Below are 11,895 nucleotides of genomic sequence, written 5' to 3'. Positions count from 1 at the left end.
CTGCCTATTCTGTCTTCCATAATAATAATACAGGGGAAAAATGTTTAAATCCATGCACTTTTTATTTGATTGAAGTATAAAAATGCAGTTCAAGTCTGGAAAGATGATGTTATCAATCAATTACAAATACAATTCTGTATACATACTTCAACAGGCGTTAACTGTTACTGTTTGGTCAATGAACACTCCACGGAGTTAGATGTCGCTAGAGAGCCACTCAATATTACGCAAGTAGCTCAACGTGGCTCTGAGTTGTCAAGTAGCGGAAGGCCTCGCTTAACGTTGCCTGGCTTTCTCACGCTACCCCCGGGTGTCGGATATTCGAACGTCCCGCCCTAAGTCAAGTTAGTTCACTCCCAAACATGGGGGATGTCGTCTTGCCACGGCGTATGTTCCTCTGGTGCATGGCAGTCATCTATTTGAATGCATTTGTGTCACTGTACGTGCAACTTCCAGGTAAGACAACGTTCTGATTTCATCGGGGAGGATAGGTTTGACATGTTGCCTACTCGAACCACTTTGCTATTGTGAGCCCACAACTCTGCACAGAAGCGTACGTGGCGTACGAGATTCTGGAAATTGTCTTTCTTCTTTTAAAATTTGACAAAGAGAATCAAAGACAATCACGCTTTCCGTTCAGTTAGCCTGATCACACCGATTTATATGATCAAGAAACGTACAAATCAGATTAGAACTACATTACCCACAATGCCCAGAGCACAGGAACTTCTATGGTACAGAACTTGTACTTTTGTGGCGTTATGCGTTGAATTAGACAAAGCAATCACAGTGACATTCACATTTATATGCAATATATCCACTATTGAAAGCAAGATTAAGTTTCAGTATCTACAAATAGAGATCAAGATGAATACAAATAGATTTTTTTAAATTAACTATTTTGGGGGATGTGTTTGTAGGTCTCTATGGAAACGAGGGTCTGCTCCCCGCCCGTCAGATGATGCGCTACAGCGGCAAACCTCTGGGTGAACAGCTGCTGTCATCACCCACCCTGCTGTGGCTGGGACCCCATCTGGGTTTAGATACCCATACGGCCATGGAGTTTCTGTGCCTGCTGGGGGCCGCGCTCAGTCTGGGTGCAGTGCTTGTGGGGGCACTAAGGGATAGCGTGGTTTTCTTCTGCCTGTGGTTCTTGTACTTATCCATGTACCAGGTAAAAATGACATGGTGATACAAGAGATAATGCCTACGTCTTTCTTACTTGATGTTTCTGTTGCAGGTTGGGCAGGTATTCCTTTACTTCCAATGGTGCGTACTCGGTAATGAATGAACTATTAGTTTGCAGACCACTTTTGTGTAACTGGACCATTTCCTGAAGCTATTCACTCTATCAATCTTTGTTTTGAGCTATGAAACAAGATCTTAAAGTCTTAATTCAACAGGGACAACTTGCTTCTGGAGACTGGCTTCCTCTGCATCCTTGTGGCCCCAATGACTCTCACCAGAGGTTCTCGAGGGGTCCGCGAACACGACCGTATCACGTTTTGGCTGGTCCGATGGCTTCTATTCCGACTCATGTTTGCTTCTGGAATTGTGAAGCTCACCTCACGCTGTCCTACTTGGTGGGGATTAACAGGTATGAGACTTTTTTTGTCACTCACATTGAACCGAAAGGATTTGAGGGGGAAAAAAATTGAAAATCACTGTATACAGCATGTGTCAAAATTGCAGCCGGGGGGCCAAATCTGGCCCGCCCAATCATTTTGTGTGGCCCGGGAAAGTCAATCTTGTGCCGACTTTCTGTTTTAGGATCAAATTAAAATAAAGAGTATAGATGTATTTTACATTTCCAGATGTTTTTTCCCTTTTTAAATCAATAATTGTAATTTTTAATCATTTTTTTCTGTGTTTTTAGTCCAAAAATCATTTAGTAAAATCTAAAAATAGATTATTAAAAAAAAGCTAAAATAAACATTGTTTTAGATCTATAAAAGACGGAAAAGAGCTTTTAATCCAGTTCTTTTAATCCATTTATATTTAAAAAAAATCTAAATATTATCTCTAAAATGGCCCACATGAAATCAAGTTGACGTTAAAGCAGCTCGCGAACTAACCCGAGTCTGACAACCTTGGTATACAGTATGATAAAACCTTTTTTTTCCACCTTGTCGAACAGCAATGACATATCACTACGAAACCCAGTGCATCCCTACGCCTTTAGCCTGGTTTAGCCACCAGTTGCCTGTATGGTGGCAGAAGCTGAGCGTGGTGGGCGCCTTTGCCATTGAGATCGCCGTGCCACTGCTTTTCTTCAGTCCTCTCCGCAGACTCCGACTCTTTGCATTCTACTCACAGGTGAGCAACGCCACATGTCTGGTCTTGAATGCACACAATGCCCGCAGTCATTTTTCCAAGTCATTGGAATGATTGTCATACTTTCCTTGCAGGTGCTGCTGCAACTGCTGATCATTTTGTCGGGCAATTATAACTTCTTTAACCTGCTGACCATGACTCTTTGTTTGTCCTTGCTGGATGACCGGCATGTACGCTTCTGGTTACGCTCGGGCGAACACAAAGAAGAACGCAAAGGTTTTATGCCCTCTATGCAAATGATTATTATTTTTGATGTGTTTTTATTTGATGATCTTAGGAATGTCTTTTATCGTCCTGTAGAATCCAAGCTGTGGTCCTGGTTATGTTATATATCGGAGCTTATCATTTTGTCTCTGCTCATTTTTGGCACAATCAAGTGTTTCAACCTCAATGTGGATACAACAATGAAAGCTATTTCCTCCAAAATTGGTAGGTCATTACTGCCTATATTGACTAAATACTTTTAATCTCTATTCTGTTTATTCGAATTTGTACCCATGGAATTATGCAGTAGATGAATGGATTGGATGGATTCATTTTTATATGTTCACATGGTTCAACTCTTTTATGTTGTTAATAGAAGCTTATGTGTATTTTAATGGACACATGCTGCACAAAAATAACTTTTTTTTAAACACTATTTCAGCATTCACCTTCCACCACTTTGAGCAGTTTCTAAAGGGTGTCATTTTCCCATGTGTATGGCTTGGTGTTCTTTCCCTTATTTGGGAAATGCTTTCAGCCATGTATAGGTACTGTAGCACCCTCTACACTGTTTGCATTTTCTTTTAGCGTCTTCTTTTAATAGTATTTCAATGAATGTAGTATTCATTAATGTATTCCCAGGTGTGCGTGTGTCTCTGGTTTCTTGAGGAAATTTTGGTCCACGCTACAGTGGACCATGTTTGCTGCTGCTGCAGCTGCAATGTTTACCATCAGTCTGGTGAGTTAAACATCTGAATTAGTACATATAACAAGTTTATCTGGTTTAGTAATAATAAGAAATAAATACAACGATGGCTTATAAAATTAAGTCAGAGGTATTTAGTTAATACTTGCTTGAGAAACACTATATTCGTATATTCTGTGTGTTTTTCCTTGTGTAGGTGCCGTTTACATACATTCAATATGATGCCAATGCCAAACTATGGCCCGGCGCACGTCAAGCATACAGTCTTGTGGATCGTTACCAGCTGGTTAACTCATATGGGTTGTTCCGAAGGATGACTGGCGTGGGCGGTCGCCCTGAAGTCGTGATAGAGGGAAGTCATGATGGTGTCACTTGGACGGTGAGAGAAGAAAACTAAGTGTATTCAGAACCACTTCCTCTGCAGTAGTGCACTGTACAATCATTTGTAACCTCTCTGACCGGATTTTTTGGTATGTTTCTCTTCTTCCCATGCAGGAAATTGATTTTATGTACAAACCTGGGAACGTGAGTGCTCCACCCCCTGTGGTGACGCCCCACCAGCCCCGCTTAGACTGGCAGATGTGGTTCGCTGCTCTCGGGAGCCACACGCAGGCGCCGTGGTTCACAAGCCTTGTGTACCGACTGCTGCAGGGCAAGACAGATGGTATGGCTGCTTCTGAAAAAAAAAAAAAAAAAAACACTTTCCTTTTTCTCACTATGCTCAGAATGTCAACTATGCTGCATGTCCCTACTCAGGTCTGCGGTCCAACCTTTTGAAATGTGACTTTTAGTTAGTCTATGTCACCGGTAGGGGAAAAAGACCAAGTCATTTTAGTGTGCAGTTTACCAGTCCTGGCATAATATTTATTTCTGAATACTACCAATTGCTATATACTACATGTTTAGTGGGTTCCAAGACCTGCTGCAATAGCGGAATAACTGCCAGTATTTTCGTGGTGACTGTTTCATATTATTTGGACTTTTTAAACTTTGCTCATTGAAATAATATTCATTTATGTCTTGCCTTTTTTCCCCCTACAATTTCATGGACTATTATTGAACTGCCTATGGTAGACATTTCTCTCAAGAGGCAATGAATTGAGGCTCGCCTTTTTTTCCTATCATTTCATATTTGTATTATTGTTCATAGTCTATAAACCTGATACGTATATATGTAGTATATATTTTGCAAAATACATTGGACTTCTTTCATGGCTGACATGTTTTTGTTGAACAGTCATCAGGCTGGTCCAGACGGACATCACACGTTACCCTTTTCATCAGCAGCCTCCGGCATACCTGCGAGCCCACCGCTACAAATATTGGTTCACACAACCCAAAGAGGATGGGTTAGTAGTACTTCTACATGAAGTCACCCTTTTTTTGTGTTCACGAGCAAGTGAAAACAGAAAAACATAGCACCCTTGCATCTGTGTACAGTTCCTATCCACAACGCTGGTGGAGGAGGATCTACAGTGAAGAATTCTATCCCACAGTGCATCTGGGCCATCCATTCCTTGAGAGCATGCTGGAACAACATGGACTCAAGGTAGTACTTCATAAAAACTGTTTTTAAATTTTCTTTACGTTTTTTTTACACAATACAGTGCTAAATATGTAAGTATCAGTTCTATTACTGGTGCTAAACGGACGTCCAATCCATTTTAAATGGAAGGGGCAAGTGAGTGTTTGTCTAGAGGACAATGGCAGGAAAATTGTTTAAGTTAAGATAAAGTGTTCAAATTGTGGTTGAATCCAAAATGGAGCATTATCATGTGACTAATACCTACCCAGGACAAATCAGCTCCACGGCCGAAGCCTAAATCCGCCGTGGCCCGGGCAGTGAGGTGGGTGCGCGCCCAAGTCACGGGGATTCCTGCCCCCGTGCTCATCTGGACCCTTATCGGGTGTAGCGCCACTTTGTGCCTGCTGCTGGCATTGCCCAGGAGACAAAAACTCTCTAAGGACATTTCTGATCAAAAAGATCCTCTGACTGATGATGCAACAAGGACAGAGGAGGAAGATGTTGATGAAGATGAGAAAGAAGAGGATTATGAAGGTCAAGAAGATGTTTGGGAAGGGGAAAATACTGATGAGAAGAATGAGGAGGATGTCACCAGTGATAAAATAAATGAGGGCACGGAGGTAAAGAAAGAACAGTGAAAAAAGGGGGCGACTGTTACCAAATTGAGCAACGAGGTATGTGTGTATATTTGTACTTTGGGCTTTTGGGCTCGCGTTTTGAAGATGTTTATACGCATTAGATCATTTAATCATATTTGGAAAAACACTAATATTTCACTATGTAACATTTCTTTTCAGTTTTTTGTTTAATTTTGTTTTCACACTTCATTTTACAATAACACAAAAATATTTTAAATAATATGGAAACACACTGATTGTTGTAAGTCATTTTTCTCCAATATATGGGGTTAAAAAAAATAATAATCATATACAGCTACTGAATATTGGAAAATAGGATGCTATTTGGAAATAATCATATGCTGTTTGGTGGTGATTGAATAATATGGCTTTACTATTTCACCATTTTAGTATTCCTGGACAGTATTTGTCAATTATGGACTGGTAGTACACACGTAGGCTCTCCACGTCAGGTAGATCCTCCTTTACTTTAGTGTAGAGATCGAATTTGCTGCAGGGAACACAAATAATGGCATTTTTCTAAAAGTGGTCAACATTAAAACAGTATAATAAATTAATGAACAATATTTTAGAGCCCATTTTTCACTCAATTTAGAATGCTGAGTAAAAGATGATGAAAAAGTACAAATTAATTAGCTGCATGTATTTTGGGACAAGTGAAGTATTAAGCTGTCATTTTTCAAAATATATACGTTTGTGTTTATGAATTCAAACTATGTTCCTACGCAGGTTTTTTTCTGCAAACCCTTGATAGCATTAAACACACAATATGATACGTACCCATTATTCTTTTTGTTTGTTGGATTGTATGCCACTTACTTAAATGCCTGCACCCAAGGGAGCATTTGCAGGTCATTGTCGTCACACAGGTACATGTAGTCGTCTTGGGAGTGCCACGGGTAGAAGGAATGGTAGCGGATCATGCTGAGGCCCTGCAACGACGGCACGGAAACATCACGTCGCATTGATTCAGGCATTGGGAAAGATAAAACTAGTGCACAGATGACTCACCTCTTTTGGGATGGAACACTTATTGAACTGGAGAACATGGTAAAGGTACTCTGATGGACACAACACTGACACATTGAGTTTTGCTATGCATATCAACAATTCAATCAGTCATATTCCTTTTTTATTTGGGGACCATTTTGTGTTTGGACCAAGAAAATTACATTCCAAATTCAAATTTAGGATAGTTGGTCCAAGAACTAAATCTCCCAAATATGGATTGTGGAATTAGATCCCAAGATTATTAAAAAAAAAATCTAAAAATATATACTCACCATCATGACCCCATGACATCAAGACGTTGTCGAGACCACAGTTTTTTGTGTAGATTCCATATTTACAGCTGAAGGAAAAAATTGCATTATTATTCAAGTTTAGGCAATTAGTGGGCATCATTTAAAAGTGCAAATTAGTGAAATACCATGATAATAGATTGTTAAGTGCTTTTTTTGTGATCACTTTTCTTTTGAGACAGACCCTCGACAACAAATTCAATGTATATAGTATAGCTACTTGTAGCTGGGATTTGAATCATCCGGGTTCTCAAGGAAGGTGCTGTCTCGGAACACGATGGAACTTTGAAAGGCACAGCCCACGGGGAATGTGTCACCCACCACGGCCCACTGCAGACAGTTGTGTAAAACAACCACTGATGAGTACGTATGAAGAATCAGGTGGAAATTTGCAAACAGTTCCACTTGACAAAGATGAAATAGAAATTTCACCTGAGGTTCACCCCACAGTGCCATAACCTTCCCAACATCGTGAATGAGACCCACTAGCTGGAACCAGTCTGGCAAAAGACATTCAAGACATATCCCTGCTAAGAATATTAGAATTTGCATAATCCTAGCAAGATGAGTACCAAAACACAAGAAATCTAGCAGAAACTTGGGTTTTATGCTGGATTTCATGGCAAGGATGCTCCAAGACATGTTTTTACATTCATATACTAGGCATAGTATTGTCACGGTGGGGCTAATTTCAGCTTTTTTTGAATAGTTTTTAAACTATGGATAATCTTTCAGGGAACAAGAAGCTTGCACACACCTTTGTCCGGGTGCTCTTTGCGAATTCCCTCGGCCGTCTGGAAGGCGTGGAAGGAGTTGGGGAAGTCCACATCTGGATCTGACTCGTCCACCAGATTGTCCAAAGACATGATGGCGTCCATCATGGTCATCTCGGCGTGGTTGCAGTCTTTCCATTCTAAGTGCTGCAGCAAATGGTAAGAATTTTTTTTTGTACTATTCATACTGGCTGTCTACTTGTAGATTTGAGGATTGTGAATTAGTGTGTTTCAACCTTTTGCTTGACAAAGTCCACGTTCTGGTTAGTGTGCATCAGCTTGTATGTGTTGTACACGTGCTGGGCGACACTCCCCTTCTGAAACAATAAATGCCTCATTGGATATTAGTTAATAACAATGTTTCAGTGACAATAAGGTATGGAAAATTAGGAAAGTTGGTGTTGAAAAAATTGATAGAAATAGGACAATTTGTTTTGACTGATAGGGACTGGAAGTGATCTTATTCAGTTTTTAGTTGATGACATTTAGTTTTATCTTTTGTAGGTGAACTTTTTTATTTAGAATTCTTGTTGAGTCTGTTTTTTGATTCGTTTTTATTTGTAACTTTTACCTTGTTTTTGCTTGAAAGGGTTCTATTTCCTATCAAAAAATATGCGGGCATCACTTATTAAACTAAGATTGGGTGTCTAGTGGGGGCTGGAAGTGATAGTATATGAATATAATACAAATATTTCTGAAAAAATAATGTATGTATGAAAGAAGCTTTCCGACTGACTATTTAATATAATAATGCGTATTAAATGTAAAAGATACTTGCTCGTGCACCATATCTTTAGTTTTACTTGCCTGAAAGTTTCTGTAGTGTTCCTTTTTAGTTTCAGGTGCCAAATTTAGACGATAATCCAGAGATGGGTCTGGAATCTTCAATTGGCGGGAGAAAAAAAATGAATGACATTTATATTTACACAAAATGTCATAGTAAAGAAGTGCTCTTACCAAGTTGACGACCCTCATGCTTGTAAATGCTGTTTAGTTGTTGTTGCCGCAAAACTCATTTATACGAAGCGTCCGCTTGTGTCCAGTCACACTTTAACCCGAATTCTGTGACGTTCTTCTCCTACCTATCCTGTTCAACCTTGGCCTTTGCATGTTTATGCAATGCTCCCAATGTTTTCCGATAACCTGCTTTCAAAACTGCTTTTTTTTTTAATGATGTCAATGAAAACTTCACTTTCTAACCAAAGACCAAAATAGTGATAGTATGAATTTTGAGCAATTGGCTATTTTTTCCCCCGGTTTAAAATTGATTTCATGTGAATGTGATACAAATTATATTAGATTTTTTTCTTTGTTTGTTTGTTTGTTTTGTTGCTCAAAGGGGCTAATATTTTTATTTTATTTTTTTTTTTGCTGGCAATTGTTTGGTGCTTTGGTTTTTAAAAGTAATGTTTCCAAATAAGATAATTAGTCATTTTCATAATTAGCACACTTTTTATTATTGTATTTTTTATACCAGGTGTTTTCTGTATATTAGGTATGTTTAATCATTAAACATACCTAATAATCCATTAAACTTTAATGGAATGGATGTCTATCATTAGAAACAACGGTATGTTATGAAGTTTTATTACACAATGTTTACATTTAAAACAACACATTCTCTCGTATAAACATTTCAGAAATTTAAATTAAAGTTTTAGTTATGTACCATATTTACATTTCAATATCAAATAACTGTTAGGTTCGTACTTTTCCTCTCAAATAAGACAACTAGTTGTTCGCTCTTGGATTAAACCGGTCAAAGGCATACAGAATAATTGTGTCAAATTCAGCTGTTGTGAATGACTTGGTTTAATAAGTATTTTACTCCTAAGAGCTACTTTCCTGATTGGCTGGAAGTGCATGGGTGGATCGATCCTTTGGCTGGTTGTCTAATGTTTTGGTTTGTTTGAGGACAGTTTGTTAAAAAGCTTCTTCGCTCACTGGAATTGTCTGACGTCACAGTATTTGGCACATGAGCACAATCCAAGGGCAATGTTTCAACTTAGCAAGTCATTCAAAAAAAATAAGTAAATTAAAGGGTTGTAAAATGGGTCGAGGTTTAAACCGGTGAGAGAAATCGGATGCAAATAAGGCAAATAGTATAAGGAAAAATGTTCTAATGTAACTCTTTAATTTTGATGTCATTAACACGTCAAGTGAACAGGGTTTGTTGTTGTCGTTTTCTTAACTAAATATTTAGAAAGACATGATCAGGATTTTTTAGTAACTCAAGCATTTCTGTTTTTATTTTAAAGGCATTTGATGACACAGATCTTGTATTAAATTACATAGGTGTACTTTATAAAATATCTCTTTATCTGTTGTTATGTCATATTTTATTTACATTTAAAACCGTTAAAATAAATAATAGTTATTTCATTTTTGTGTTTCCTGGGATAATTAAATTCCAACAACATGGGATACATTTCTATTTAAAATTCTTTTAAAAATAATGGCAGCATCTATCTAACAATAAGTAAATAAATACAACTAAAAATGATACATTTTCACATAATCTTCCCCAAAAACTGATTATATTAATCCAATAAATAATATAGAACTAAATAATAAAACGAGTACATAATATTAATGAATTATTCACGGGGATTAAAGAACAGAAAAAGTGTATGTCCACCATTGTTAAGGTCTTATCACGTCAATTTTGAAAATGACAGGAAAATCTACTAAAACGTTGATCAAATTGCTCAAAAGTTTAGTAAGAAATGCTGAAATAAAAGAAGTAGTGTTCTGCAATCACTAATAAAGATCCTAAACGTCCCATCCAAATCTCATCCGTAACTGTGAGGACTGCGAGGATTAATAGGGGAGGAGTCTTCCCTGCCATTGCGTCCTATCAGCTGGTAGAGGCGGTGACTTAGGTTCTGCACCTGACAGGTACCCAGAACGCAGCCCCCCCTCCCTGGCTGTGCGTGGGCCTTTCGGCCGTGGGTGTGGCGACGTCCTCTGGACTGACCCCGGCCATCCGTTGGTGCTTTCCCTTCCATTTCAGACCACCTGGATGGGGGCACTTTCTTTAGGATGATCCGCCAAATCAAATGTCTCTCGGCCATTGTGATGGCGAGCGAGTATTCTGATGTCATTGTTGTGACAAAGGAAGGAATCGTGCGTTTGGATAACCTGGAAGGCACACAAATATATATTTTAGGTGTTCAGAATAGTACCACTAAATGAATTCAACATGTACTAGTGACAAATTTATTTGAATTCAAGGATGGAATTCACATATTTTTGTCAAAGAAACGGAATCAGAGGGTTGTACAAGAGGGGGCTTTTAAAAAAAAACATCTAAAAGTAGACAGTGTTAACAGCAACTTTTCCACTTAAGTTTAAAAAAGAATTTGAAGTACTTTTTTCCTTCTCACCTCCTGCTGTCTTGCCATAACAAGACCCTTTAAATGTTTTTTTTACCATTCCATTCATGGCCTTTTCTGGGTTTTACAGTAATGACTAGAATTAACACAGCAATTACCAAATTAATAGCAACTGAAATGAACTAATTGGCCGGCATTAACAGCAATATATGTCAAATCTCTAAACTGGTAGAGCCTGCAGTCATTTTGGTCTTGTCCTCCTTTCAGTCCTTAATTACGAGAGGATACACTGTGTCCAGGTTTCTTTTTCGCCTTTAACGGCACTTGTTGCCAGTGAAAGTATTATGTTAAATCCGTCACGCTCTCTTCAATTTGGTTCTTTCCCACCAGTAGCGGATTTGCAGCGGCCCCCAGCTGTGCAAACTCCTGTGAAGCCCCTACTTTTTCCTCCTTATATAATAAGTATGAGAACAAGATCTCACTGGTAACAGATTTTTTTTTTACAGTCATAAATATGCTTCTTTTCAATGACATTACATGATTGCCTATTATGGACATTCACATGAAAACAAGTCATGGTCTACTTTAGTCTTAGCAGGTGGGCTTTTTGACCAAAAGACAAAGTGCATGTGTTATAGGACTAATTCTTCCTAAATCACCCTCACCTTTATCTCACCTCGAGGCCCCTGAAAGGAATGACCTTATTCCTCAATCTCAACACTTGTTGTGTTCCGCGAATAATGCCTGAGAACCTTGTTTGGCATGAAACCTGTTGATTAGATCCCAAACCTGCCATTTATGTTGATGCTGTCCACTGTCCCATGGAAAAAAAATACTATATGATAAAATGAAAAAAAGGTATATTTGCAAATAACTGCAAAATGCAGACAACCACACAAGTGCTATGGGTTTAGTTTTTTGCTGGAAAATTTTGCAATTTGTATATTTTAGTTTCAGATATACTATAATGCCAGGAAAACATTGTACGTAGTGTCTTGGCATGTAGCATTATTTATTTATTTATTTATGTTTTTGTTTTTTTATGTATGCATATAGTTTTTAATGTTTATATATATATT

The 11,895-nt window shown here is 38.3% G+C and overlaps 2 protein-coding genes across 7 annotated transcripts; one reads left to right on the top strand and one right to left on the bottom strand.

Moving 5' to 3' along the window:
- Positions 1–262: 262 nt before the first annotated feature.
- Positions 263–6,186, top strand: lmf2a (lipase maturation factor 2a). Its single transcript, XM_077710520.1, has 14 exons — positions 263–456; positions 921–1,174; positions 1,241–1,269; positions 1,404–1,597; positions 2,138–2,316; positions 2,409–2,550; positions 2,635–2,763; positions 2,981–3,086; positions 3,181–3,277; positions 3,441–3,623; positions 3,740–3,908; positions 4,482–4,593; positions 4,685–4,793; positions 5,039–6,186. Exons 1-14 carry the CDS (start codon positions 363–365, stop codon positions 5,405–5,407), a joined length of 2,166 nt encoding a protein of 721 aa, XP_077566646.1. The 5' UTR covers positions 263–362; the 3' UTR covers positions 5,408–6,186.
- On the bottom strand, positions 5,551–8,583 carry miox (myo-inositol oxygenase). 6 transcript variants are annotated; one of them, XM_077710524.1, is made up of 10 exons: positions 8,439–8,583; positions 8,289–8,363; positions 7,718–7,798; positions 7,466–7,628; positions 7,141–7,235; positions 6,929–7,038; positions 6,691–6,758; positions 6,419–6,483; positions 6,227–6,339; positions 5,551–5,897 (listed from the first exon to the last, which is right to left on the bottom strand). In XM_077710524.1, the coding sequence occupies exons 1-10, from the start codon at positions 8,454–8,456 to the stop codon at positions 5,786–5,788; spliced, it is 900 nt and encodes a 299-aa protein (XP_077566650.1). In that variant the 5' UTR covers positions 8,457–8,583; the 3' UTR covers positions 5,551–5,785. The 6 variants fall into 6 exon arrangements, with proteins under 6 accessions (XP_077566650.1, XP_077566651.1, XP_077566652.1 ...); XM_077710525.1 differs by having other exon boundaries at positions 7,141–7,208; XM_077710526.1 differs by having other exon boundaries at positions 6,419–6,468; positions 7,141–7,208.
- Between the last annotated feature and the right edge of the window lie 3,312 nt (positions 8,584–11,895).

This window comes from Stigmatopora nigra, chromosome 2 (genome assembly GCF_051989575.1).
Source record: "Stigmatopora nigra isolate UIUO_SnigA chromosome 2, RoL_Snig_1.1, whole genome shotgun sequence".
Taxonomy (NCBI): Eukaryota; Metazoa; Chordata; class Actinopteri; order Syngnathiformes; family Syngnathidae; genus Stigmatopora; species Stigmatopora nigra.
This window is presented reverse-complemented; position numbering and strand designations above follow the sequence as displayed.